Source organism: Oncorhynchus clarkii, chromosome 20 (genome assembly GCF_045791955.1).
Source record: "Oncorhynchus clarkii lewisi isolate Uvic-CL-2024 chromosome 20, UVic_Ocla_1.0, whole genome shotgun sequence".
Lineage (NCBI taxonomy): Eukaryota > Metazoa > Chordata > Actinopteri > Salmoniformes > Salmonidae > Oncorhynchus > Oncorhynchus clarkii.
Window position 1 is genome coordinate 53,777,918 of NC_092166.1, and position 27,404 is coordinate 53,805,321.

Below are 27,404 nucleotides of genomic sequence, written 5' to 3' on the forward strand. Positions count from 1 at the left end.
TGGTGCTAGATTGTTGAGCGAGGATTGCAGATAGGAGATCCTCTCTATGATCACATTACAGTGAGAAAGCTTCCACAGGCCACATGCTTACACAAAACCGCAATACAAAGTCAAAGATATGTACTGTGCAGGCCAACATAAACACAAAAGCTGGTGGATTGAAAACTCTTGAGGCAAGATCATTTTGAGCCTTCAAAGACATTTCAACAAATCAAAATCAAACCAAATTGTATTCGTCACATGCTCAGTCAACAACAGGTGAGGACTAACAGTGAAATGCTTACTTACCCATATAATGCTTACCTCCCACCAAAAACAGAGAGAAAAATAGAAAAATAATAACAGTAGGAATAAATACTCAATGAGTAACGATAACTTCGGCTATATGCACGGGGCACCAGTACCGAGTCGATGTGCAGGGGTACGAGGTAGACATGTACATATAGGTAGGGATAAAGTGACTAGGCAACAGGATAGATAATAAACAGTAACAGCAGCGTATGTGATGAGTCAAAGGGGAGTGCAAAAAGGGTCAATGCAGATAGTTAAATAGTTAACCTGGACTATTTAGCAGTTTTATGGATTGAGGGTAGAAGCTGTTTAGGGTTCTGTTGGTTCCAGACTTGGTGCATCAGTACCGCTTGCCGTGCGGTAGAAGAGAGAAAAGTCTATGACTTGGTTGGCTGGAGTCTTAGAAAATGTTTGACACCACCAGGTAAAGAGGTCCTGGATGGCAAGGGAGCTCGGCCCCAGTTATGTACTGTGCTGTACGCACTACACTCCGTAGCGCCTTGCGGGTAGATGCCAAGCAGTTGCCGTACCAAGTGGTGATGCAGCCAGTCAAGATGATCTCATTGGTGCAGCTGGAGAACTTTTGAAAGATCTGAGGGCCCCTGCTGAATATTTTCAGCCTCCTGAAGGGGAAGCGGCATTGTCGTGCCCTCTTTAGGACTGTATTCGTCTTGTGTGGACCATGATAATTCCCTTAGTGAGGTTGACACCGAGGAACTTCAAGCTCCCGGCCTGCTCCACTACAGTCCCGTCGATGTGGATGGGGGCGTGCTTGGCCCTGCATTTCGTGTCGTCCACAATCTTTGACCTCCTCCCTGTAGGCCGTTTCATCCTCGCCAAGTCTCATTAGATGCAGTATTGTTATATGAACGTCTCTTTCCTTTAACGAAGTGATCAAAGAAGCCAGAAAAAAGCCCCCATCCAGAATGTATTCATTGATTGCATTGAAATATCGTAAAGAACGTATCTAACTAATATCTTAATTATACTGATAACCGGGGGTGAAAGTAGATTTAAAAGACAGTGAATATGTACACTCATCGGGGACATGGCCGACGCTGTCCACTGGTACCAGTAAGATAACTTAATTGAGCGAACAGTAGCAGAAGAATTTTGATAACTTAAAGACATATCTTTTCCTTTGTAATCTCAATACAGCAATAGCCATTTGCATTCCAAACAGTTTTCCCACAATTGTATTTTAAATATTGCAATATGCCTGGTTTCTGCTTTTCACTGACAGTCGCAATTTAACAATCTATTTGGTATTTGCGGTGCGTGCTGCCCAAATTGTGGGCCCTCCCGACCGTAGGTTACACCATTTAAAACAATCCACAGCTTTTGCTTTTTAAGAAGCTAATGATCCTCTTTGGCAAAATCATGCTTTCTGGTGTAGTAGCCTATTTTTAATGTTTTGTATTTATTTCTGTATAGACAGGATTAAGCTAATTAGGCTATAGCATTATGGCCCCTAGCCTTATAGAGATGCCGCCTATGCCTTTTAATGTGGCATAAACACAACCAGTTATGTTTTCATCCGATTGTCAAACAATCACTTAACAAAGGCGCTCCTGTAGGCTACTCGCGCACATTTGTTCACTCTCAAAATAATTTCAGCACCCGAACACCAACAGTGCACTGTGCACCCGTAATTTGATGAATGAAAGATACATCAGTTACAAAACACCTACAATACCAGTCAAAAGTTTGGACACCTACTCATATAATTTAAATTCTTCAAAGTAGCCACCCTTTGCCTTGATGACAGCTTTGCACACTATTGGCATTCTCTCAACCAGCTTCTCCTGGAATGCTTTTCCAAAAGTTTTTAAGAAGTTGAGCTGAGCACTTGTTGGCTGCTTTTCCTTCACTCTGCAGTCCAACTCATCCCAAACCTTCTCAATTGGGTTGAGGTCGGGTGATTGTGGAGGCCAAGTCATCCGATGCAGCACTCCATCACTCTACTTCTTGGACAAATAGCCCTTACACAGCCTGAAGGTGTGTTGGGTCATTGTCCTGTTGAAAAACAAATGATAGTCCCACTAAGCGCAAACCAGATGGGATGGCATGTCGCTGCAGAATGCTGTGATAACCACTATGGCTAAGTATGCCTTGAAATCTAAATAAATCACCAACAGTGTCACTAGCAATGCACCCCCACACCTCCTCCATGCTTCACGGTGGGAATCACAAATGTGGAGATCATCCATTCACCTACTCTGCATCTCACAAAGACACGGCGATTGGAACCAAAAATATAAAAAATTGGACTCATCAGACCAAAGGACAGATTTCCACTTGGCCAAAGCAAGTCTCTTCTTCTTATTGGTGTATTTCAGGAGTGGTTTCTTTACAGCAATTCGACCATGAAGGTCTGATTCACACAGTCTCCTCTGAACAGTTGATGTTGAGATTTGTCTGTTACCTGAACTCTGTGCAGCATTTATTTGGTCTGCAATTTCTGAGGCTGGTAACTCTAATGAACATATCCTCTGCAGCAGAGTCAACTCTGGGCCTTCCTTTCCTGTGGCGCTCCTCATGAGAGTCTGTTTCATAGCGCTTGATGGTTTTGCGACAGCACTTGAAGAAACTTTAAAAGTTCTTGAAATATTCTGTAATATTATTTGCGGTGCGTCCTGCCCAAATTGTGGGCCCTCCCGATATTCTTCATGTCTTTAAGTAATGATTGACTGTTGTTTCTCTTTGCTTATTTGAGCTGTTCTTGCCATAATATGGACTTCGTATTTTACCAAATAAGGCTATCTTCTGTATACCACCCATACCTTGTCACAACACAACTGATTGTCTCAAACGCATTAAGAAGGAAAGAAATTCCACAATTTAACTTTTAACAAGGCACACCTGTTAATTGAAATGCATTCCAGGTGACTACCTCATGAAGCTGGTTGAGATAATGCCAAAAGTATGCAAAGCAGTCATCAAGGAAAGGTGTGGCTACTTTGAAGAATCTCAAATATAAAATATAAACTCAGCAAAAAAAGAAACGTCCCTTTTTCAGGACCCTGTCTTTCAAAGATAATTCGCAAAAATCCAAATAACTTCACAGATCTTCATTGTAAATGGTTTAAACACTGTTTACCATGCTTGTTTAATGACCCATAAACAATTAATGAACCTGTGGAACGGTCGTTAAGACACTAAAAGCTTACAGACGGTAGGCAATTAAGGTCACAGTTATGAAAACTTAGGACACTAAAGAGGCCTTGATACTGACTCTGAAAAACACCAAATGAAAGATGCCCAGGGTCCCTGCTCATCTGCATGAACGTGCCTTAGGCATGTTGCAAGGAGGCATTAGGACTGCAGATGTGGCCAGGGCAATAAATTGCAATGTCCATACTGTGAGACGCCTAAGACAGCACTACAGGGAGACATGACGGACAGCTGATCGTCCTCGCAGTGGCAGACCACGTGTAACAACACCTGCACAGGATTGGTACATCTGAACATCACACCTGCGGGGACAGGTACAGGATGGCAACAACTGCCCTAGTTACATCATGAATGCACAACCCCTCCATCAGTGCTCAGACTGTTGGCAATAGGCTGAGAGAGGCTGGATTGAGGGCTTGTAGGCCTATTGTAAGGCAGGTAGGTCCTCACCAGACATCACCGGCAACAACGTCGCCTATGGGCACAAACCCACCGTCGCTGTACCAGACAGGACTGGCAAAAAGTGCTCTTCACTGACGAGTCACGGTTTTGTCTCACCAGTGGTGATGGTCGGATTCGCGTTTATCATTGTGGGAATGAGCGTTACACCGAGGCCTGTACTCTGGAGCGGGATCAATTTGGAGATGGAGGGTCCGTCATGGTCTGGGGAGGTGTGTCACAGCATCATCGGAATGAGAATGTTGTCATTGCAGGAAATCTCAACGCTGTGAGTTACAGGGAAGACATCCTCCTCCCTCATGTGGTACCCTTCCTGCAGGCTCATCCTGACATGACCCTCCAGCATGACACTGCCACCAGCCATACTGCTCGTTCTGTGCGTAATTTCCTGCATGACAGAAATGTCTGTTCTGCCATGGCCAGCGAAGAGCCCGGATCTTAATCCCATTGAGCACGTCTGGGACCTGTTGGATCGGAGGGTGAGGGCTAGGGCCATTCCCCCCAGAAATGTCCGGGAAATTGCAGGTGCCTTGGTGGAAGAGTGGGGTAACATCTCACAGCAAGAACTGACAAATCTGGTGCAGTCCATGAGGAGGAGATGCACTGCAGTACTAAATGCAGCAGGTGGCCACACCAGATACTGACTGTTACTTTTGATTTTAACCCTCCCTTTGTTCAGGGACACATTGTTCAATTTCTGTTAGTCACATGTCTGTGGAACTTGTTCAGTTTATGTCTCAGTTGTTGAATCTTGTTATGTTCATACAAATATTTACACATGTTAAGTTTGCTGAAAATAAACGCAGTTGACAGTGAGAGAACGTTTCATTTTTTTCCTGAGTTTATTTCAATTTGTTTAACACTTTTTTGGTTACTACATGATTCCATGTGTTATTTCATGGTTTTGATTGTCTTCATTATTATTCTACAATGTAGAATATAGTGAAAATAAAGAAAAGCCTTGAATGAGTAGCTGGATACCACCCGGTTTCCAGTCAATTCGCTAATTTTTCATGTGGCACGTTGTATAAATTGTGAAAGGCTCACATTTCACCGGTACAGCGTACCCCCACTCTGTTTTACAGGGACGCCGTACCAGACCGTACTGCCTTACTTTCACCCCTACTGATAAATGACCACACCACCTCCTTTATTGCTATAACAAATACAAAACCACAACAAATGGCATTATACTACACCTAACTATACAAGACTTACAGTTAGTTCTAAATGAAAGTAACAGGGGCAAAATTCGGAATCCACTAATTAGGCATGATACTGAACAACCATGATTGCCGAGCATACAGATGTTGATGGTTTTCTGATAAAATAGTGGGTGGTTTTTCTCAGGGTTGCCCCCTGTAGCACTGTCTTGAAGTGTACTTTATGCCAGCCTTTTCCTCATGCTTGTTTTGAAAAGAGTGTGCTATCAGAAAAAACTATCTTCCTTTTCAGATTTTTACAGAAAATGGATTTCATTGAATGAATCCCCATAAAGGCTCATAAGAGCCTCACCAATATCCTTGGCCTTATGGCTGCAGAGATGAGGGCACAGAAATTCAGAAGGAAAGGAATCTAAAAACAGGAAAGGCAGAGAGGCACTCACCTCTTCACTTAACTTCATCAACTGCCACGCGAAAGCAAAGAGAGAGAGAGAGAGAGAGAGAAAGAGGGAGTGAGAGAAAGATCAAAAAGAAAAGACATGGCAGGAAGCAGATCAGTCATGTGGCTGGGTTCCCGAATTAACCTTGACGATTTATACGTTTGCACGTTTAGCATTTAGAAATCACAGACAAACACATTAAACGAAGCTAAACACGAGACTCGTGCAGACCTTTTTTTGAACAAACAAAGATCAAGTTCCCGCGCTGTCACACGAGACAAAAGAGAGGGAATGGATTGCTCGACTCGCGGTGTCTAAACTAGCACCATCAAGGAAGTCACATCACAACACTTGATGTGTCAAAAAGGGAGAAGAAAATAGATCCCACTCTGTACAGTAGGAAAATACAGTTTGGATACAGTATGCATAGAAGCTTAATAGAGGGAATATCTCTATTTTATATGTCCCAGTGCAAAACAGCAACAACAACAAAAAAGACATGCCTTTTAAAATGTGTATTCTAGATTGTGAAATGTAGAGCCAATCCATTGTTTCCAATGTGTCCATCATTGGTGACACATTGTCAATATTTCATGTTCCTTATGTATTGCAACACAGATGCCTGCTGTGTATACATAAAGGCAGAGCCTGTTATTAGGACAACTGGGAGTCGTGTTTGATGAAAAGAGAGTGTCAAATTCAAGCAGGAGTAAAATAGAAAACATCCCCATATCCTACTGCTGTTACCTTATCTTTAGTAGAGACACAGACATTGGAGGAGAGCAACGGTTCAATTCGAGCTTAATCAAGCTTAAATCACTATTACAAAAGGACGCTTCTGCCACAACCTGTTCTTTTTGTAGGGGAAAGACATGGAGAACACAACATCATTTAGTACAGGAGGGGAAGGACAGGTTTCTTAATTTGTCATCCGTTGCAGGTGATTTTTTTTTGTTGAAATCTCCATTTCTTGAACGAGATTAAAAGGTTAGCAGATCTGAAGGGAGGCTCAGGGCCACTATTACTCTCCTCTAATCTCACTTTGTATGTGGTGGTCATTTTGAATTTTGCTAGTTTGAAATCATTTGCTATCAGAAAAGAGGCAGGAGGACTTGGATCATAAATTATACAACGGGATTGTCGAGAAGAAAGAAGAGGCTCGGTGGTGGGATTGATGTTAAACTATTGGTTGTCGCGGCCACGGTCGTCAGGAACGACAGGCTAGGCTCCTCCACGCTTAAGCGTTTTCTGAAAGGTGCTCGCGCCGAAGATGTTAAAGACCCAGTCGGTAAAAATGTATGAGCAATTTAAAGCACAATTATGTCGGTGTAACTGTAATGTTACATTCTACTCTGATGGATGTCTAATAGGATTTGAGAGAGCGAGAGAAAATATACACAGCCATATCTGGAGTGGCTCCATCAGTATTATTGTCTCTGTTCAATAATAGCAATATATATATATATATATATATATATATATATATATATATATATATATATTTTTTTTTAGCTAATATATGGCTATATACAATTGTAGAAAACCATTCTTAAAAAAAGTACATTTATTTTAAATATACAGAATATCACAGTTCTTACCACCTTAATTCAAAGTAAAAATGTCCAATTGTTGTTGAAATACTTGTGTGTACTTTATTCAGCTTTCCCCAATTAAATTAGGATAGGATTTCCAATAACAAATATATCATAATTTATTATTGTAATTCTGTAAACGGAGTTTAAAAAAGGAAAACACGATGGAAGGGCAAGTCTGAAGAAAATGTCCAAAAAGTCAGAGAATAAATGTATTCCAGCCCGCTATCAAAGCCATTTTGTATCTCAGATGCGTGATAGAATGAAAGAAAAGGAGTTGAAGAAAATATGCAAAAGTAAAACAGCTTAATGTTTGTCTGCTGAGAGCTTCATTTTAGTGAGCCACTGGCCTTGAGGAACTTGGCAGCGACAGGGTAACAAAATGGAGGAGAAAAAAACATTGCAAAAAAAATACGATTTTCTTCACTCTTTTGTTCGGTGAGAAAAAAGGGCCACTTTGCAGACTGGAAACTGTCCTTTATTTCGAAGGTCACAGCCCCCTGCGTTGAACGCATTATTGAGGAGGTCGAAGTTTAAAACTACGCTACATATGTGTCTATTTTAGGGTTTGAACAGGCCAGCCAGAGCTGCCGATCACTCGCCGCAGCCCTTCCCTCCAATTCAATGAGAACCAAACAAAACTTGTTCCATCTTATTTGTGCTGCTTGGTCGATTGTAAGTCCTCGTGGAGGATTTGCTGAAACTATATATGAGGGGTTTTGTGCTTGGCATTCTCTTTCTTTCATCAATCTTTACCATTCTTTTCAAACGTAACCCATAACGCTAGCTTTGCTTGAGAGAAATAAAGTGTTAAACACAGAAAACTGTAAATGTTATAATTACGGCTCCATGAGCGCCTTTCCCTGTGTTTTTGTAATGCCAGCCAGTATTCAAAATTGCACTGCTGCAATTTTTCTGTTATGATAATCAGCAGATTTTTCAAACAAAGATTTTTTTATTCAATACGGAATTCGATACAAGTGGTAATCTGCTTCCTTTGTAGCCTGTAAAATCTGGTCCATGCCGGCTCAAACCAGCACAATCTCTTGTGGCCAAGCCTTCTGCTGTGACTGAAATCGAAACTATTCCGTAGAGTGTTCGTGTGTGGTAGGTTGTGTGTGTGTGTGTCTGAGTGTGTGAGTTGCATGTCGAGTGAGAAAGGGGAGGGGAAAAAAAGTGCAACGGTAGACTACCACGTTATTTAAAAAAAAAGAAGAGTGATAGCGCCATTTCAGTCTCTGTCCGCATACAGATAACGAATAAATGCCCAACTCTATTAAATCGTTCTTTAGCCATTATCGCAGGGCCAACACTCAATTTTCAGAACTCCCTATTTACTTAGCAATAAATCCTTGCCATGTAACGAATAGATTTGTGACTGGTAATGATCCGTTTAGCCAGAGCTATATGAAATGATCCTGAACTCTTTCAGATCGTCAGGAATTAAATTGACCGACTTGCCCAAGCTCCCCCATCCTCTCTATCGCTCCCGTCTTGTTCGATCAAAAAAAAAAAAAACTGAAGTTCCGAGCACTCCACTCACAGCAAGACCAAGTGTTATCTCCAAAAGTTTTTAAAATGGAAATGAGGTAAATATGGCACCATGGTAAATAGAAAAATGGTGTGTGTGTGAGACAACGTCTGTTTTTACAATGTACACACATTAGCATTCTGATATTGACTCAACTTATAGTACAAATATTATGCTTTGAGCATTCAAGACTCTGAAGCAACTACTTAAGGAACCAAACCACAGGTCGATGGTTGCTGAGCAACACAAGGGTTTAATAAAGATGCCATACGTTTGTTCTAGATCTATAAATCTCCATTTATTTTTTTGAATAACTGTTGTATTGTGTATTTCATTTTTATTTGCTTATACATGTTTACTAAATTTGTCTTACTAAATGTGGACTTTCTTCTTTGGTTCAGGGACAATTTGCCTCCCCGTGCTTTCCATTCGTCCTTGAGGGTTATTAAATCACTTGAGAAAATACAAGGTTTTGTGCGAACCATGGAGGATATTGACTTTATGGCTGAATGACAAAACATAGACAAGTGTATTATAATTAAACAACAACAATATTCCTTGACATGTTAGCGCTCTACAAAAAAAAAATGGGATTACTTGAAGGCTGGACAAATGAATTATCTTAAAATGTACTTCAAGAAACATTCACTCAGAGATTTAATAGTAGGGAGGTGATATCCTTCCAAATAATGATATCATTTTTCAACAAAGCAGCATAACAGACTAAAAACAACTTAAAATGCATGCATCTTAATATTGTCCGTCTAGATGAGCTCATCAGGGTGGTTCCATTGTTTAAACAAATTATTATCCGATGAAAAATATTCTTAGGTCTATGAATAATTATTTCAATAATGGGGTTCATCATCAATTGTTTTTAATGAAAGGGAAATATATATATATTTGAAATGTGGGTCATAATTCTTTTTTCCTTTTCCCTTTGACAAGATGTTGATAGGAACCATCACCGTCTTGAATGTGACAGTTCTGGCAGCAAATCCACTTCCAACTTCTGCACAAAATGTCAGAGTCACTTCTGTGTCTCACTAATTTGCAGGGAATATGCATATCAATTACACATCTCGGCTAGCGATACATATGTTTGCAAGATGTGCAGTGCATGGGTCATCATTGAAATGGTAATAAGGGAGCTATCAAAAAAAAAACACAAAAAAAAAGACGAGACAACTTTATTTAGCTCCGCTCAACCGCCGACCATCTCACTGTACTTTTACAAAGTACTGAGGGACTAAATGTGCAGATTTCTCCCTCCGTCTTTGTCTGTGCTTGTTTGTGCGTGACTGAGACACACACAGCAACTATTGCAAAGTCGACAGGATAATTTAAGGCAATATATAAATTAGTCAAAGGACGCTGGTCAGAGTTGTGAGTGTCTGTTTGTGAGCGGCAGCTGTGCAGGTGAGATGTAGGCACCACGTCAAGTGTTAAAAAGATGGTGGGTTTTGTTTTGATGCAGCACTTCAGACATAATGCAAAACAATCACAGTTTAAAGAACATGTGCCATATTTTGGGCAATTAAGATCACTATTTAAGATGTTTGCTTTTGTTTTTCCTTTCTCATATTCAATATGACTGAATCAATAGTTTTTGAAGACATTGTTCATTTCCCATGTCTTATAATTTTGTGACAATGGAAGAAATATGGCTAATTTGCTTTTTATCTGCTGTTTGTAATCCATTGCATTGAACTCCATCACAGTTGAAATAAAACGTTAAATTGCATTTTCATTGCAAAATTCACCATACATCTTTTCATGAGTTTGAATACATTTTCAACTGTAATTGCATAGAATTATAATATAAAATTATGCGATTTTCAATATCACTTGCAACAAACTATAACGAGTAAAATATAAAAACTGTCAGTGACTTTTTGATACTAATGCTTATAAACATTGAACCTGAGAATCCTATTCATCCTGAGTGTCTGCATTGTGTGGTTTCGCCACCCCTGGTGTTTAAAGGAGTGTGAAAGACACCGTTTGTGGGGAGGAGGTTGGTTGTGGGTGGCTGATAGTGTGTTGGTGGAGGATAAGTACACCGACGGCTGGAGAACAGCTGTGGGGGGGTTGCCCCAATCTGGCGTTGCCCAGATGCTGGGCCCAGGCCTGGAGCCCATTCAGACCCTGGGCAGCTTTGCATTAAACAGTGTTCCTTCCGCATGACTTAGTGCCAATGCTGCGGTGGCCCTGGTGGCCCTAGGAGGTGCCCCGGGAGGCCCTGACCCTTTCACACCCAGGGCCAGCCACCCACACTGGGGACCAGAGGGGCTTGATTAGCACCTTACCTGACTCTCCGAGGAGCCAGCGTCTTCCCCCAGGAGCTCGTTCCGCACGTCATCACTGTAGGCGATACGTGACCTTTTCTGCAGGGGGAGGAGGAAGAGGAAGGAGAAGAAGATGAAGAAGACAGAAGAGGAGAGAACAGAAGAGGGGAGAAAGAGAAAACAGCGGGGGGGGGGGGGGGGATAAGCCTTAGTGGAGTTGTCTTGGCAAAACATAACAGGCATTTCTTAAGCACGAGAGCCCCCTAATGGACCCGACTGTCAAAAAAAGGCAATGCACCTGCGGTTGTGTATGTGCACACTTGCGAAGTGATCTAGCACCACTGAAATTGTAGAGATGTCCCCCTTTCCCACTTAAATAAACACAATCTGAAGAATAAAACCAACTACGGAGGGCTGTGGCACAGGGGCAGGGGCGGGAGATGTACAAGGAAAGTATCACTCGTCAGCGCTAAATCTTTTCTGGGGGCTGTCACTGCTGTCAGCACAGTGCAGTGGCAGGCTCTGTGATAATGCCGATACTGGGACTTAGACAGGGAATAATTCATCACCCATTGGCGTTCCATCAGATTTGGGATCCCTCTCCCTCTCCTCTTCAGAAGGGGTGGGAGAGGGAATGCCATGCCCCCCCCCCCAAAAAAATGACAAACACTCTTCAGTGTGCCACCTCCGATGCTGAAGGAGCAGGCCCTGTGTAGAGCTTGTTTACAGACACCAACAGAAAAAGCGCCCGCTTCAAATGCCCTCCAAACTAAATACACAACAGCGGAGAAAGAGAAACTGTTTACTAAGCCTCCTCGTCTTTTCTTCTCTTTCTGCCTTGACAGGACTTCTGTGTGGGCAGTGTGGGGAGAGCAAAATCACTGGGAAATATGGGCCTAAAAATTGGTACATCTATCCTAAGATCTTTCAAGATCTTAGGATAGATCTTAGGATGTTTTTGCCAAATATTTAGTCTATTTCCTGTTTTAGAATTTGTATTTAGAAGTTCAATTTAAAAATCACATTGTTTAACAAATATAGTAACAGTGCTACAGTATTTTTGAAGAAATAAGAATCAAATCTCTAATCATTCATTGAAATAAAGTAGAGAAAAATATATAAATATATGTGTCACCACGTTTTTTTATTTTTTTTATTTCCCCGTAAACTTGACCAGTGAGTGGAAAGCCATCAGGGAAGTGATTTGTGTTGTTATTGTGACAGTGAGGGACACAGCCACAAGAGTAATTACCGAGTTGTCTGGGAAGCTGATTGACCAGGCCGACAAGTGAAAAACCATTAGATAAAGAGAAGCCCCCAAACAACCCACTTTACAGGCATCGACTGAGCCACGGGGACCTGTTCTAACCACCGAAGAAGGAATGACTGCAGGGAACAGCGGAATTCACAATGACCCAAATCAAAAACACAGCACCGCCATAGAACACGCATAAATACAATCGAATGCCTTCACAATCCAAATGACATTTGCATCATTGTTGCAAATGAAGTGTTAATACCTTTTTTTGCGAGCATCTACTGTACCCCCCCCCCCCCCCCCCCCCCTATCTTCTGTGATTTGAACAATCCATTTTTGCAAACAAAATTATTCAAATACATCATTAAGACATTTTGGACAGGATTAATTCTACTCCTAACTGGAAGTACAATTAGCCTTTCTTCCAAATGTGCAGGTTATGACAAAGTTAAGGCATGCTGTTAGTGTGAGTACAAAGACAAACATCAATCTGGAACAGGCAGACAGCGTAGAGTCATGTTTTGCCGGGATAACACCCACATCTCATTTGAGTGGAGCGTCATCTTAAAGAGCCGCAGCGTAACTTAGGGGAAAGACGGGTTGCCAGTAATTGAGACTAGAAGCCAGGAAGAAGGCTTGATTTTGAGTATGCAGAGCCTGACGTCTTCTTCAAACCCCGCAGTTTTTTGGTATTTCTAAATAGCTGTTTGTTACTGCCAAGAGTATCAACAGTTTCCACGATGAACGCAGCACAAATAAGAGAGAAAATAAAAAGAACTGCAAATGTGACTGAACCAAAGACTACTGCTCCCTACCCATTTACTTTTTTGGTTTGAATTTCCCCCCCTCCGGAAAAAAAAACCCTCCATAACCCTTAGAGTGATTATTCCCTTTTCATTTGATGTAAAACAAGAGCAGCTGTGCAATATTGACTGCCTCACCCATTGATAGACTTTGATTACCGGTTGGGGTGTTATGCAAATAAGTGCAGCTCAAACAGATATCTTCATTTGATAATGTTTTGTCATGTGTGACTTTTGAGATCACACCAGTGAGCATCATTTATTGAGAAATATCTATATATTTGATCAGGGTATATCATGGGCTATAATTACTAAGGTTGTTCCAAAAATCGCATACAAAAAAGGTCTAAATAGTAGTTATTTCAAAGAAAAAAGAAAACCCCCAAAAGAACTGTTCAGAAAGACAATGTCGAAAGTTTCTCATCCTAGTTAGTGTGTTGAAGATGGAGCGGGACATTTTTTGAATGACTAAAAGGAACATGAAACCAGGCGACGAGGCTTTGTAATCTAAAAAGAATGAGCACGTTCATAAGATACCTTATTGCCATAGAAAATACATCTTTCTTTATCCTTTCGAAAGGTCTTTCTTTTGTCACTTTTTCTAATCTTGGGTGAGACTTTGCTTCTATTCCCGGAAGCACAAAAGTACAAAGATACATCTTTATGCAAAGTGGCCGTCTTCTTTTAAAAAAAAAAAAAAAAAACTCCACACATAATTCGTCAAAACCGAGACGGAGGTTTTGGTGTCCTGTCAAAAAACACACACGTGTCTAACCTCTGTTGCCATCGATGGGAGAAGAAAGACTTTCTTCAACCCATCCAAACATAATTATATATGCATGCATAATAACTCATACTGTAAGATATGCTAATCAAGAACAATATCAGAGCTGGAAATTAAATTCATGCAATTATGACACAAATATAAAAGTGTTTTTATACCATTTCTGTTTACATACCTGCATGAGTGACTAGATATACTTTTAAGTAAAATAGTAATTCTGAACAAACAAATCACAACCATTACTTCACTTACATGAACATTAGGCTGAAGTGGACAATAATTTCAACACCCTTGGTTTATACACCCAATTGACATTAGTCGCCTTTAAAAATGTTTTCAAAAGTTCTCCTCTTAAAACTATCAGAACCATTTCAACCAAATAAACTGATCTTCATTGGTAAACAAGTTTTTTTTTGGGGGGGGGGGGGGCCAACTAGCCTCCCTCTCTCTATACCCGTTGCAACAAGCGACACAAGGCGTGCAAATAATTGTGGTGCCTGGAAAGCTGAAAAACGTAAACAGTTCATTAGAAGGGATATAAAAGGCGTAAAAATACCCAGGGGCAGGGTGTAATGAGGGGCCCTGAAGTTACTCTGCAGACGCTTTTTCCTCCACTTTTCCACTCATTCTTTTCATCCCGAGCACACGGCTGGTGGCGTGGCGTGAAGAGTAATTAACCATATTGAATTTACAAAAAGTGTGTTTCATTACATCTTTCTCACCAGTGGGAGAGCGGCAGGCCATTTACAACAACAACAAAAAAAGTACTTAAATGGCACTTTTTCCACGGCTTGGTGTCAGCTTCAAATGGTCATTTAACCTTTAATTTGCTGCTAATCAGCTCCACATACTGTTGAAGAGGAACCGGCATAGAATAAAAACCCGGTCGAAAAAGTAGAACATTTACTCCAAAATATTCATCAACAATAACACTCAATCATTATGAATGTATTGTTATCAATTAATACCACTACTACTATCCCATTAAAAACCGTAGTGAAACGTGGCCCCAAAGTCGACAAAAAGAAAAACCACAAGCGCACAAAAACTGAAAACGCGACATCACTTCCTAGTTCCTATTATTGTGTCCCTGTGATATGTTCTCAGGTGATAGTGGCTCTTTTCTAGTTCCCCAGAAGCGGGGCAGAGGTGGCACGGCGTTAAAAAGGAAGCAGAGATCTTTAAGCAGACAGAAGTATCACAACAGCGTCTTCAATAATGCATCTCATCCTGGCAGGGGGTTTAACACTCCACTGGCACAAAGAACAGCTCTCACACACACACACACACACACACACTTGTTGTTTTTGTGTCACCTCCTCTCCTTTAAGACAAACAAATTGGCAGAGGTTGTTCAATTAAGTAAGTGCTTCTTTTTGGTGCATTTGCTACATTATCAGATAAAGGCAAGCGGCGACAATTGAGATTGTCACAGGAGGGGTTTTCTGTGCCTTTGTTTTGATTTTGGGTTTCATCAAATCCACTACTCCTGTCTATCATCAGAGGGAGTGTGTACTTGTGTGTATGTGTTTATGTGGAATAAAGGGCCTTGCAAGCTTGTGTGTGTGCGTGCGTGTGTGTATGAGAAACCTCCTTCAGAAATTGTCTGTATGTGTGTGCACGTTGTGTGTGTGTGTGTGTGTGTGTGTGTGTGTGCGCGCACTGGCCTGTGTGTTTTCATAATATGACTGCAACAGTAGTAGGGAACCTAAGCCGTAGATATCAGCACGGGGCCTCATTAGCGCACAGGTTGGTGCTTTTGTGGCTTTAACACACAAGGCATTGTGTTTCACAGCCATGAAAAGACTAAATGAATCTCACCAGCGCTACAACAGAAACACAAGTAAACTGAAATTACCAAGGAAAACAATAGCAGAGGAGCTATAAACACATTTAAACTGGGCTGAGGGTGGAGGAATTGTCCCATATGACAACGTGCACTCAATCCATTTCAAAAGGGCCTTCATGTCATTTCAGCAGGAAATAATATTACGTATGTCCATAAATACTAAGTACATACAAGAAACAGATAACGAAATGGGTCAGACTTGCACGTTCAACGTTTAAATGTATTACATTGAAAATAATTTGTACTTTAACCAGGCAACATTGCACAATATTTATATAATATAATATTACATCATATTATGTTACAATATGTCATATCATGTCATATTGTGTTGTAAAAATGTGATGTTAGGAGATAGCCTTTGTTTAATGGTATATTGTTATGACGGGGGTCTTTTACTCTTCCACCACTGTAATACGTGCGCTAGATTTTCCTGTCAAAGTCGTTTCTATTGTTTAAGTAGAGCCGAGATCAGTCAATAAGCCTAACGACTGTACCCGCAAAGCAAGAGGGTGAGCGAGAGAGGAGGGAAAAAAACGATCGCAACTGAACTCTAAACAAAAGAGCAAATTCAAGGGGCTTTGATTGAAGAAACGGCATATACTTTTTGAAGGCCGGGGAATCGTCTCACAATGGTTATTTCTTTAAGGCATGAGGGCCGATTAAACCCAATATTAAAATACGGAAGCAGTTCTAATGAAAAATCAAAAGCCTGGCTTCCCCCCCCCCCCCCCCGCTCTCTCTCTCTCGCTCTCTCTTTCTCCTCTTCTCTCAGTACATGAATCCCGGGTTTTATGAGGGAAGAGGGAGAGGAGAGTCAGGCCCGGGCGTCGGTGGTGCAAACACACAGACAGCGGTGCAGAAATCAATAGAGGAGAGCCGTCGGGGAGGCAGCCGGGCGAGAGGAACCAGAGCGGGGCCCGCTCGGATCACAACGCTGGCTTCTGGCGTGCAGTGGGGAATAAAAGTGGGCCTCCCCGGGTCAGCGCCAGAGAAAAAGGTGAGATTAGAGGGGAATGGATGAGGGATTTCGGGGGGGGGGGGCACACGGTACGGGATACCTGGCGAGCCAGGGACCAATCGGCCCATTAGCCTGTGGCTACCTACATATGGTTCACTGAACCCTCCACTGAGAATATTTTTTCATTTTCTTTTGCGTGAATCTGTCTTTCTTTTCTTTTCTTTTTTTAAAAAGAAGACCTTCACTTTTAACCCTTTCTCCGAATTGGAGAGTGTTCTCTTTTGACCTCGATTTATGATTCATCGTTGTTTGATGTCTATTCTCTGAGTGTTATCTAAAAAAGGTAGAAAGTTAGACACAAAGGAAGAGATGTGGGCCCATATATCGTTGGACTGCTATTGTTTGTGTGTGCGCGCCCAACTGCATCCGTCTATGAAAATGCACAGAAGACTTCCTCTGTCCCTCGCCTTTCTTCGGAGTAACGTGGCCATTGTCTGGACTGAATGGCTCCAGGCTCCCGTATTACCATAAGAATACAGCAGCACGCATAGGGGCTTAGTCACATCATTAACTCTATATATCTATGTATACTGTCTTATTCCACTGATCAAACCACATTCAAATGCAGATGAGGTCCGTAGGTCCCTTCCAGCAGAGCCATTCCAACATGTGCCCTTGTGAACTTCCCTACACATTTCCCGGCGCGATGGGAATCCACCGATTTTGTGGCGGAATTCAGACCAGTTGTCCGAACTATGAGAAATGGCCAATTGAGGGTTGATGGGGGTCTTGTTCACCTCTTTCACATGGATTTCAAAAATCCATAGAAAGGACACAGCCAACAGCGTCAGATACTTATCCTAAGAGTAAGTGTGCAGTTAAGTTCGCCAGGGCATTGGGCTAGTCTAAGGGCACATTCATATTATAAACACAGTGCAAGCCATATGCATGTGAATACCTGTCTCATTAATGTTTGGAGTAACTGCTACAGGTTGGCAGGTGCACAATGCAGTAATTCCATATGGATATACTCACTTCATCTATTCCGCATGTATTACAACACATCGGAAACCATCTTAGTACTAGGTTTTTAACTACTCACATGAGTAAGAATTTCATTCTAAGATTAATTAGGAGTTGAACCAAAACCTATAAACCACTGAAATCAAATGACAAGATATGAAGTGATTTACCGATTAGGCTATACTTTATTTTACAGTCCACTTTTCACCAGGCATTAGCTTAGCAATTACAATGACCTAATAATCGCATTTTTGGTTTCCTCGGAATTATAAACAAACAGCCCTTTGTACAATTTGCTATTGGGAGTTGAAATGTTTTGTACCAACAAGTATATATGGTCAAATAACTTCTTACCAAGTGAATACCAGCTGAAGCAAGACTGTGAAATGAAGGGAAACCCTGAATTCTGACTTAAATCACATTTTGAGCGCAACACGTGAGCAATTCCAATTTATTCTACCATGTGATGTCAATAAATTGTGTAAAGATGTAAACACAAAAAAGTACAAATAAGTGCATCAGAAGCCAAATAAAACAGAAGTGTTTAGTTTCACTGTGGGTGTGAGTTGATGCTCTGATGGCGACCAACCTCTGGGATAAATGAACAAATCCTTAATTCATCCTCTACAGTGTAATTTTGATCAAGGCCACAGCGAGATTCCTCCGCAGGCTTCAAAACCAGCCGAGAAACGACAAAATTGTCGGTCGCAAAGACCAAAAGCAGTTTCATTTTCTTTTGTGTGCTCCCCATTAGAAGCACTTAAGCAAGAGCAAGAGAAATGCAATTCGATGGGGGAAACTTTGTTTCCATTAACAGATTTCATCGCAGGGAAAACACATTGAGCTAACTGGGAAAACCCACTGAGTGTCAAGGAAAACTGTAGATGTCAAAGTTCTCCCTTTCTTTCCCGCTCTCGCTCCAGACTCGTTTTTAAAGGAACCCCCCCCCCCCCAAAAAAGAGGAAAAAGCCCCCCCCAAAAAACAGAGGAAAAACACAAGCCTACTAGATGCATTCATAATGCATTTCATTAAAATTTCATGACTTTTACATACTTAAGCCAGTCTGGAAAAAATATAATAATCTGTCACCTTTTCAAGGCCCTCTTGTCAGTGCATCACTTGGGTGTGGGTGTCACGTGTCAATTCAGGTTTACACTGGTGCGTGGAACAGGTTTGAGGCCCTGAAACAAGGGCAAGGACAGTACTGGGATGATTGGGGAGTGGATGGGAGGGGGGGGGGGGGGGGGTGATATTATATCCCCATGTTTTTATGTTTCCCCCTTATTATCTTTAGTCCCCTCTCAGTCAAGTCACTCAATCAAATAAGCCCCGAGGACAGAGAGGACCTGCGAGGCCCTTACTCCAGGCAGACATGTCTAACAGCACTGATCACTGTCAGTGGGAGGGTGACTTTCTCTGCTTTGGAGAGGACCCCAAGATAAGCGAAAGGAAATGCTCGCTTCAATGAATAATACAAACTACAAGACACATTCACACACACATACAAATGTAGGATCTTAATTTGAGCGAGTTTGATACAGCAGGAAAATAACCTAGCATCAATAGGAAAAGTGAATTATAATGAGGACTGTAATTAATGGACATTTTTGAAGGGGTTGATAGATTTTTAATAAGGGAAAAATCAAGTCTGAAATTTCAAAGTGGAAATTAACTTCAAAAGCCTTGTTAAATCTCAAATACACTACAAGTTAATGCAACAGAGTGATCAAATTAAGATCCCACATCTGTAATACAGTGCCTTCAGAAAGTATTTATACCCCTTGACGAATTCCACATTTTGTTGTGTTACAGCCTGAATTCAAAATGGATTTAATTGTTTTGTTTTTTTCCTCTCACCCAAATCGACACACAATCCCCCATAATGACAAAGCAAAGGCAAGTTTAGACATTTTTGCACATTTATTTAAAATTAAATACAGAAATATCTAAATTTACATAAGTATTCACACCCTTTTGCTATAAAACGCCAAATTTAGCTCAGGTGCATCCAATTTCCTTTGATCATCCTTGAGATGTCACTGCAACTTGGAGACTGTGGCCATTTCAATTGTTTGGGCACGACTTAAGAAACACCTATATTTAGGTCTCACAGTTGACTATAAACATGCTGTCCAAGGAACTGTCTATAGATCTCCGAGATTTGTGATGAGGCATAGATCGTAGGGAAGTGTATACAAATATTTCTAGAGCATTGAAAGTTTCCAAGAGCATAAAAAATATATATTGAACTATCCAGACTCAAAGTAATGATGGACTGTCATTTCTCTTTGCTTATTTGAGCTGTTCTTGCCATAATATGGACTAGGTCTTTTACCAAATAGGGCTATCTTCTGTATACCACCCCTACCTTGTGACCAGACAACTAATTGGCTCAAACACATTAAGGAAAGAAATTCCACAAATGAACTTTTAACAAGGCACACCTGTTAATTGAAATGCATGCCAGGTGACTACCTCATGAAGCTGGTTGAGAGAATGCCAAGAGCGTGCAAAGCTGTCATCAAAGCAAAGGGTGGCTACTTTGAAGAATCTAAAACACATTTAGATTTGTTACACTTTTTTGGTTACTACATGATTCCATAGGTGTTATTTCATCGTTTTGAGGTCTTCACTATTACTCTACAAAGTAGAAAATAGTAAAAATAAAGAAAAACCTTTGAGTAGGTGTGTGAACTTGGCCGGAGCTGTATATTTACCCATTTTGAATTCTGACTAACTACAAAATGTGGAATAAGTCAAGGGGTATGAATACTTTGACGGTACATACCATTGAAGACAAATATGTGTAAGAGAATGTAGGAATTGATGTACCAACAGTGCATTATTCACACATCATTGACAAATGAAAACTGATTTATTACAATCATATGAATTGTTATATCGCTTTGACCACAGCAATTGGTTGATTATCACACTGACAGAGAACTTTGTACTGCAATTTCTCAATGCTTCAGTTCCTCATGTCTCCCGGGTAAGAGAACCATCACAACACTGTTGGAGAAACCAGGACTCTTCTCCCCTTCTGGTGACTCAGTCCTTCACCCTTCCACCACCACCATAAACACTCTCCCAACAGGGAGACTGTAGAGGTTGGTCTATTAGAGGCTTGCAAGCCCCATCTTTGTGTCTAAAAAAGGAGAAGTCTTTTTACTCCGTCAATCCACAAGAAGCTCGGGAAGAGCTGCTGTGTAGAACAGCTTCGAAAATGAAAGGCAGAATTCATAAGCAGAAAAAAATATTGATTGTTTACATCTTAAATCTGCGCTGGGCTCTGAGGAAAGAGAGAGAGAGAAAAATCCCCTAAAATCCGGGCAATTTCTAAAAGAAATATGATATTTTTAATCAGGATGTGTGGCTGGACTTTGGCGCTATTGATGACTTGTTAACTACGAAACATATAAATACTAATCTGCATTAACTCCTTAATGGTACACAACGAAGACTGAAATGTGTTAGGGAGGACAAGTGCAGACGAGCCAATTTAAGGGGATTTATAGTGTCTAACATCCAACTAATGTTGGTCTGTCATGTTCTGTTTGTAGAAGTCGCTGTAATGGAGGATTGGGTACAAATTACATAGAACCTCCCAGCTGGATTACAAGGACGTTGTGCCATGACCAGATAAGTACAGTGTTTGTTCAATATCCCGTCAAACCTATATGTAATAACATAATTATTAAGCATCTTCAATTTAAGTGAAGAATTCTGGATGACGCTTAAACTAGATATATTTTGAGAAAGGACAGCAGGACATTCCAATAAAGTGGGTTTACAAACCTTTGGTGACAGTTTTTTCTCCGTTACATTCCTACCAGAGCCCATCAAGATAACTTCAGGAGAACTAAGTACCAAAGTTCTACAGTCTCCTTGACCATGAACGAAGATCTCATTAATACACTAGTAAATGTACCATGGACAAGTTGGTATGTTTTTCCTTCTTCAATCCCCCATATTGAAAAAAAAGAAGGAATGAGCCAGTTCTATGCAGGCTATAGATATAACTAAACACAAAAACAAATGTTTTAAGTGAGAAGCTGGTCTGAAGCCAAACACTTTTTCATGAGCACCACAATGCCTACTTCGCCCATGCTCTACCAAGGTTTTCTAGCACACATTTTTGACATTCTACTGCAGCTACAGTCAGGTCCAAAATGATTGGGACCATTGATAAATAATGAGCAAAAAAAAAAAAAAAAAAAATACTGAGCTGTGTGTGACTCGTTTCAAGAAACTAGGCATATTTCGCGCGTCACTACATCACAGAAGAGCCATTTGAACGTAACTTTTTTTATTTATCAAAATTATATTTTTGCCAGAAATGCCTTCTGGAACATGTGAACTTTCATGCGCCTTAATAACAAACTTGTATGCCATCTGTTAATATGAATAAAACATTCTAAATTTGAGCATAGTTGGTTTAACCACAGAAAAAGACAGCAACCAATTCGCTAGCTATGATTGGCTGCAATAATGAGTGGGCTGGACATGCCGAGAAATTAGTTTGGTCTGCCATGTAGCACGCTTCTGTCTGTCTATAACATGAGCTGGTCAGTATGTGTAGGTAATCCTTTCTAACGTGGCTTTATTGAAATATATTGTGTAGTAGAACTGCATAAGTGTTGCTCTCCACTTTCTGGAAGACCGAGTTTTGAAATGAGGAATGCACAGTGCATTTAGAGAATGATAGCTAAGGAGATGGAGAAAATCCTGTCGTTTGATTGCAAACGGAGTCGAAAAGAGACAACGTCAGGCTTGTTGTATAAAACACCTGTCTCCGGATTACATCTTCAAACTAAGGGCAACCATGGTATCCGTGACAGAGAGGGAAAAGTGACCATCCAAGTACATAACCAGTCAAAAGATTGGACACCTACTCTTTATTTTTTACATTGTATTTTTTACATTGTAGAAAAATAGTGAGGACTTCAAAACTATGAAATAACACATATGGAATCATGTAGTAACCAAAAAAGTTTAACAAATCTACATTTATTTTATATTTAAGGTTCTTCAAAGTAGCCATCCTTTACCATGATGACAGCTTTGCACACCCTTGGCATTCTCTCAACCAGCTTCATGAGGTAGTCACCTGGAATGCATTTGCTTGGCGCTCACTCTGGTACTCCTGATTAAAATCACGAACGCACCCGTAATATAAACCAGCCTTTAGTCTTGAACTCTTTGGTTGTTTAATACATGGCCTCAAATGTGAATCCTTAAAGAGATGGGTGCGGCTAAGGCTTTAGAGGGTGTGAACAATGCTGACAAAGCTCTCCAGTAGGTGAACCAAAACATTCAAAAGAGCCATTTTCTCAAAAGTGAGGTTACAAGTTTATCACCTTTCAAAGCAGAATGCTTTCCCATTGTTCCAGTGTATGATATACAATTTATTTTTAGGCGCTGAGTTTCTACTTTAATCCAATGTAAAAAACACCACTTCAACTTTTGCTACATAAGATCGAATCGAGCTGGTCGGTCACATATTGTATGCTCCAAAACACTTATACATTTGCTCAGATAAAAAGACTCCATTTAACAATACATTTTTTTTCAAACAAATATATGGGTCAAAATTATTGGCACCTGTTTTCAATACCTCACCCTGCGAGGATAACGGCACTGAACCATTTCTAAAAAGTTTTATAAGATTGGAGAACACATTAGACCATTCCTCCATACAGAATCTTTCCAGATCCCTGATATCATTCATAAATGGTCAGTTAACCATTTATTTATGGATTTTGTGTGCTTGGGGTTATTGGGGTTTGGGGTTATTGTCTTGCTGGAAGATCCAAGTTCATGATGCCGTTGACCTTAACAAGGGCCCCAGGACCAGTGGAAGCAAAATATAATTCTTAATTTCTTAACTCATCAACATGCTTTTAGTAAATCCAGATTCCCAGATATTTCTAAGCGTGTATACGATCAATTATTTTAATAATATTTAACTAGGCAAGTCAGTTAATATCAAATTCTTATTTACAATGACGGCCTACACCGGCCAAACACAGACGACGCTGGGCCAATTGTGCACCGCCCTATGGGACTCTCAATCATGACCGGATGTGATACAGCCTGGATTCGAACCAGGGACTGTAGTGACGCCTCTTGCACTGAGATGCAGTGCCTTAGACCGCGGCGCCACTCGCGAACCCTCCAAAGTACGTATGCATAACTCATCAGATACATGATTTGTAAAATAACATACTTGGTTTTACTTGCATTAAGTACCAATTTCAGCTTTTCCCTGTTTTCTACAGGGAAACAGAAGTTGGTCAGCTGAGGGGGCAATAGCATATACCACAGTGTCATCTGCATATAGGTGAAAGCATACATTCTTTTAAACAGATAAACCAATATTGCTCACGGAAATAGTGAAAAGAAACACCCTTAGTCGTGTCCAGAAAACCTGATTCAAAGTCATCAGTAAATACACACTACATTCTGTCCTTTAAATAACTTTCAAACAAGCTACACACAGCTTGGTCCAGGGCAATTTATGAAAGCCTTTGAATAAGTAATGAGTAATGTTTTAGATAGCTCAATAAAAAGGGCTGCAAAGTGTTTCTTACTACCCAAACAATTAAGAACATCATTTAAAACCAAACAAGAAGCAGAGATGGTGCTACGACCTGGTCTGACATGACTGATGTACATTTAGAATACATTTCGTAGTTAAAAAGGATCTAAAATGTGTATTTTACAAGGATTCTTGAATTTGGAAATGGGGTAAAATGTACTTTGGTCACACGGATCTACACCTTTGTTAAGGGGGAGTATATGGGTCACATTCCAGACCCTGGGGAAAGTGCCAGAAAAAAATTGTAAGGTAAAAAAAAACAAGTAAAATCATTTCTGCAAATCTGAAAAGCTGCAGGAAGTAAGGATCAAGCAAATTAGCCCCAGTGAATTATTATACAAATATCTATCTATATACACACACACACATTCATATATATATATATATACACACATGCAATTGAAGTCGGAAGTTTACATACAACTTAGCCAAATACATTTAAACTCAGTTTCACAATTCCTGACATATAATCCAAGTAAAAATTCCCTGTTTTAGGTCAGTTAGGATCACCACTTTATTTTAAGAATGTGAAATGTCACAATAATATTAGAGAGAATGATTTATTTCAGCTTTTATTTATTTTATTACATTCCATAGTCAGGTTTGTAAGGCCTCATTGCTCACGCACTTTTTCAGTTCTGCCCACAAATGGGATTCTATGGGATTGAGGTCAGGGCTTTGGGATGGCAACTCCAATACCTAGACTTCATTGTCCTTAAGCCATTTTGCCACAACTTCGGAAGTATGCTTGGGGTTATTGTCCACTTGGAAGACCCATTTGCTACCAAGCTTTAACTTAAACTGATGTCTTGAGATATTGCTTCAATATAGCCTCATCATTTTAATTCCTCATGACGACATTTATTTTGTGAAGTGCACCAGTCCCTCCTGCAGCAAAGCACCCCCACAACATGATGCTGCCACGAATGTGATTCACGGTTGGGATGGTGTTCTTCGGCTTGCAAGCCTCCCCCTTTTTCCTCCAAACCTAACGATGGTCATTATGGCCAAACAGTTCTAATTCTGTTCCATCAGGCCAGATGACATTTTTCCAAAAAGTACGATCTTTGTCCCCATGGTCAGTTGCAAAAAGTAGTCTGACCTTTTTATGGTGGTTTTGGAGCAGTGGCTTCTTCCTTTCTGAGCGGCCTTTCAGGTTATGTCAATATAGGACTCGTTTTACTGTGGATATAGATACTTTTGTTCCGGTTTCCTCCAGCATCTTCACAAGGTCCTTTGCTGTTGTACTGGGATTGATTTGCACATTTTGCACCAAAGTACATTCATCTCTAGGACACAGTGCGTCTCCTTCCTGAGCGGTATGACGGCTGCGTGGTCCCATGGTGTTTATACTTACGTACTATTGTTTGTACAGATGAACGTGGTACCTTTAAGCATTGGGAAATTGCTCCCGAGGATGAACCAGACTTGTGGAGGTCTACAATTTTTTGATGAGGTCTTGGCTGATTTCTTTAGATTTTGCCATGATATCAAGCAAAGAGTCACTGAGTTTGAAGGTAGGCCTTGAAATACATCCCCAAAGTAAATGTCCTAACCGACTTGCCAAAACTATAGTTTGTTAAAAAAAAATGTGTGCAGTGGTTGAAAAACAAGTTTTAATGACTCTAACCTAAGTGTATGTAAACCTCCGACTTCAACTGTATGTATGTATGTATGTATATATTTTTTTACATCAATCTTGCTCAAGACGTCTAGTACATCACAAGAGAAAGTTCTTGAAATTAAATCAAAAGATTCACCAGAAATTGACGGAACTTCAATAGAGCAACTATAGGCTGGGAGAGGAGAAGCAGCTGACTGATTGGCCTGGGTCAATTAAAACACAATTTCTTTCAAATAAAACAAAAATGTACATCATTTTTTTTTGCAAATGCAGATTTTTTTTAACGCAAAACCACTGGTGTGTGACTAAAGAGCTATATTATATATATATATATATATATATATATATATACACACACACACACGTCATCGTGGGTTTTGCGTCGAAATTATTATACATATGCATAAAAATAACCCCATACCTACTGTAACATATGGTGGTGGATGGTTAATTTTATGAGGCTATTTTGATACCACTGGTCCTGGTACCATGGTTAAGGTCAACTGAACTGTACCCAGTACCAGGACATGTTTGCCAAAAACCTGGTTGCCTCTGCCAGGAGATTGAAACTTGGCAGCATTGGATCTTCCAGCAAGACAACCACAAGCATACATTGACATTTCACAAAGAAACTGTTAATTGGGCACAAAATCAAAAATCTCAGTCTCCGGACATGAACCCAATTGAAAACATGCGGTTTGAATTGAAGAGGGCAGGTCATAAGCGTAGACAAAAGATATCAAGGATCTGGAAAGTTTCTTCATGGAGGAACGGTCTAAGATCCCTCCCAATGTGTTCTCCAATCTCATACAACATTTTAGAAAAAGGCTCAATGGCATTATCCTCGCAAGGCGAGGTATTGAAAACAGGGGTGCCAATAATTGACCCCTACCTTTTTTTGGGGGGGGGCATATTATATATATATATATATATATATATATATATATATATATATATATATATATATATATATATATATATATCTGAGCAAATGTATTAGTATAAAATATAAATTGTAAAACAATTGTGAGCATACAATATAGCTCTGTATTTGTATTACTTCATTTAATATTTTTTGCACATCTTTCGCTGCTTAGCATTCAAACGTTCTCAAACGTCTGCAGGCTGATCTTGGTCGTCGGGTGAAAGGCGTTTCCTCCGACACATTGGTGCAGATGGCTTCTGGGTTAAGTGGGCGAGTGTTATGAAGCGCGGTTTGGTGGGTCATGTTTAGGAAGGACGCACGACTCGACCTTCGCCTCCCGAGCAGGTTGGGGAGTTGCAGCGATGAGACAAGATCGAAATTGGGGAGAAAAAGGGTTTAAAAATGTATACTGAACAAAAATATAAAAGTGTTGGTCCTATATTTCATGAGCTGAATAAAGATCCCAGAAATATCCAAACGCACAATGTTGTGCACAAATGTGTTTACATCCCTGTTTGTAAGCATTTCTCCTTTGCCAAGATAATCCATCCCCCTGACAGGTGTGGCATATCAGGAAGTTGATTAAACAGCATGATCATTATACAGGTGCACCTTGTGCTGGGGACAATAAAAAGGC

The 27,404-nt window shown here is 40.4% G+C and overlaps 1 protein-coding gene across 4 annotated transcripts in view; it reads right to left on the reverse strand.

Annotated features, from left to right (window-relative positions):
- LOC139377485 (vesicle transport through interaction with t-SNAREs homolog 1A-like) overlaps window positions 1-27,404 on the reverse strand; it is a 172,209-nt gene that overhangs the window by 121,936 nt on the left and 22,869 nt on the right. For 3 of the 4 annotated variants that reach the window (XM_071120517.1, XM_071120515.1, XM_071120518.1), the window contains exon 4: window positions 10,960-11,037. The exons of the other annotated variant lie outside the window; for it this stretch is intronic. In XM_071120517.1, coding sequence (XP_070976618.1) covers window positions 10,960-11,037 — 78 coding nt within the window. The remainder of the gene's footprint in view (window positions 1-10,959; window positions 11,038-27,404) is intronic. 4 annotated transcript variants of the gene reach the window in all.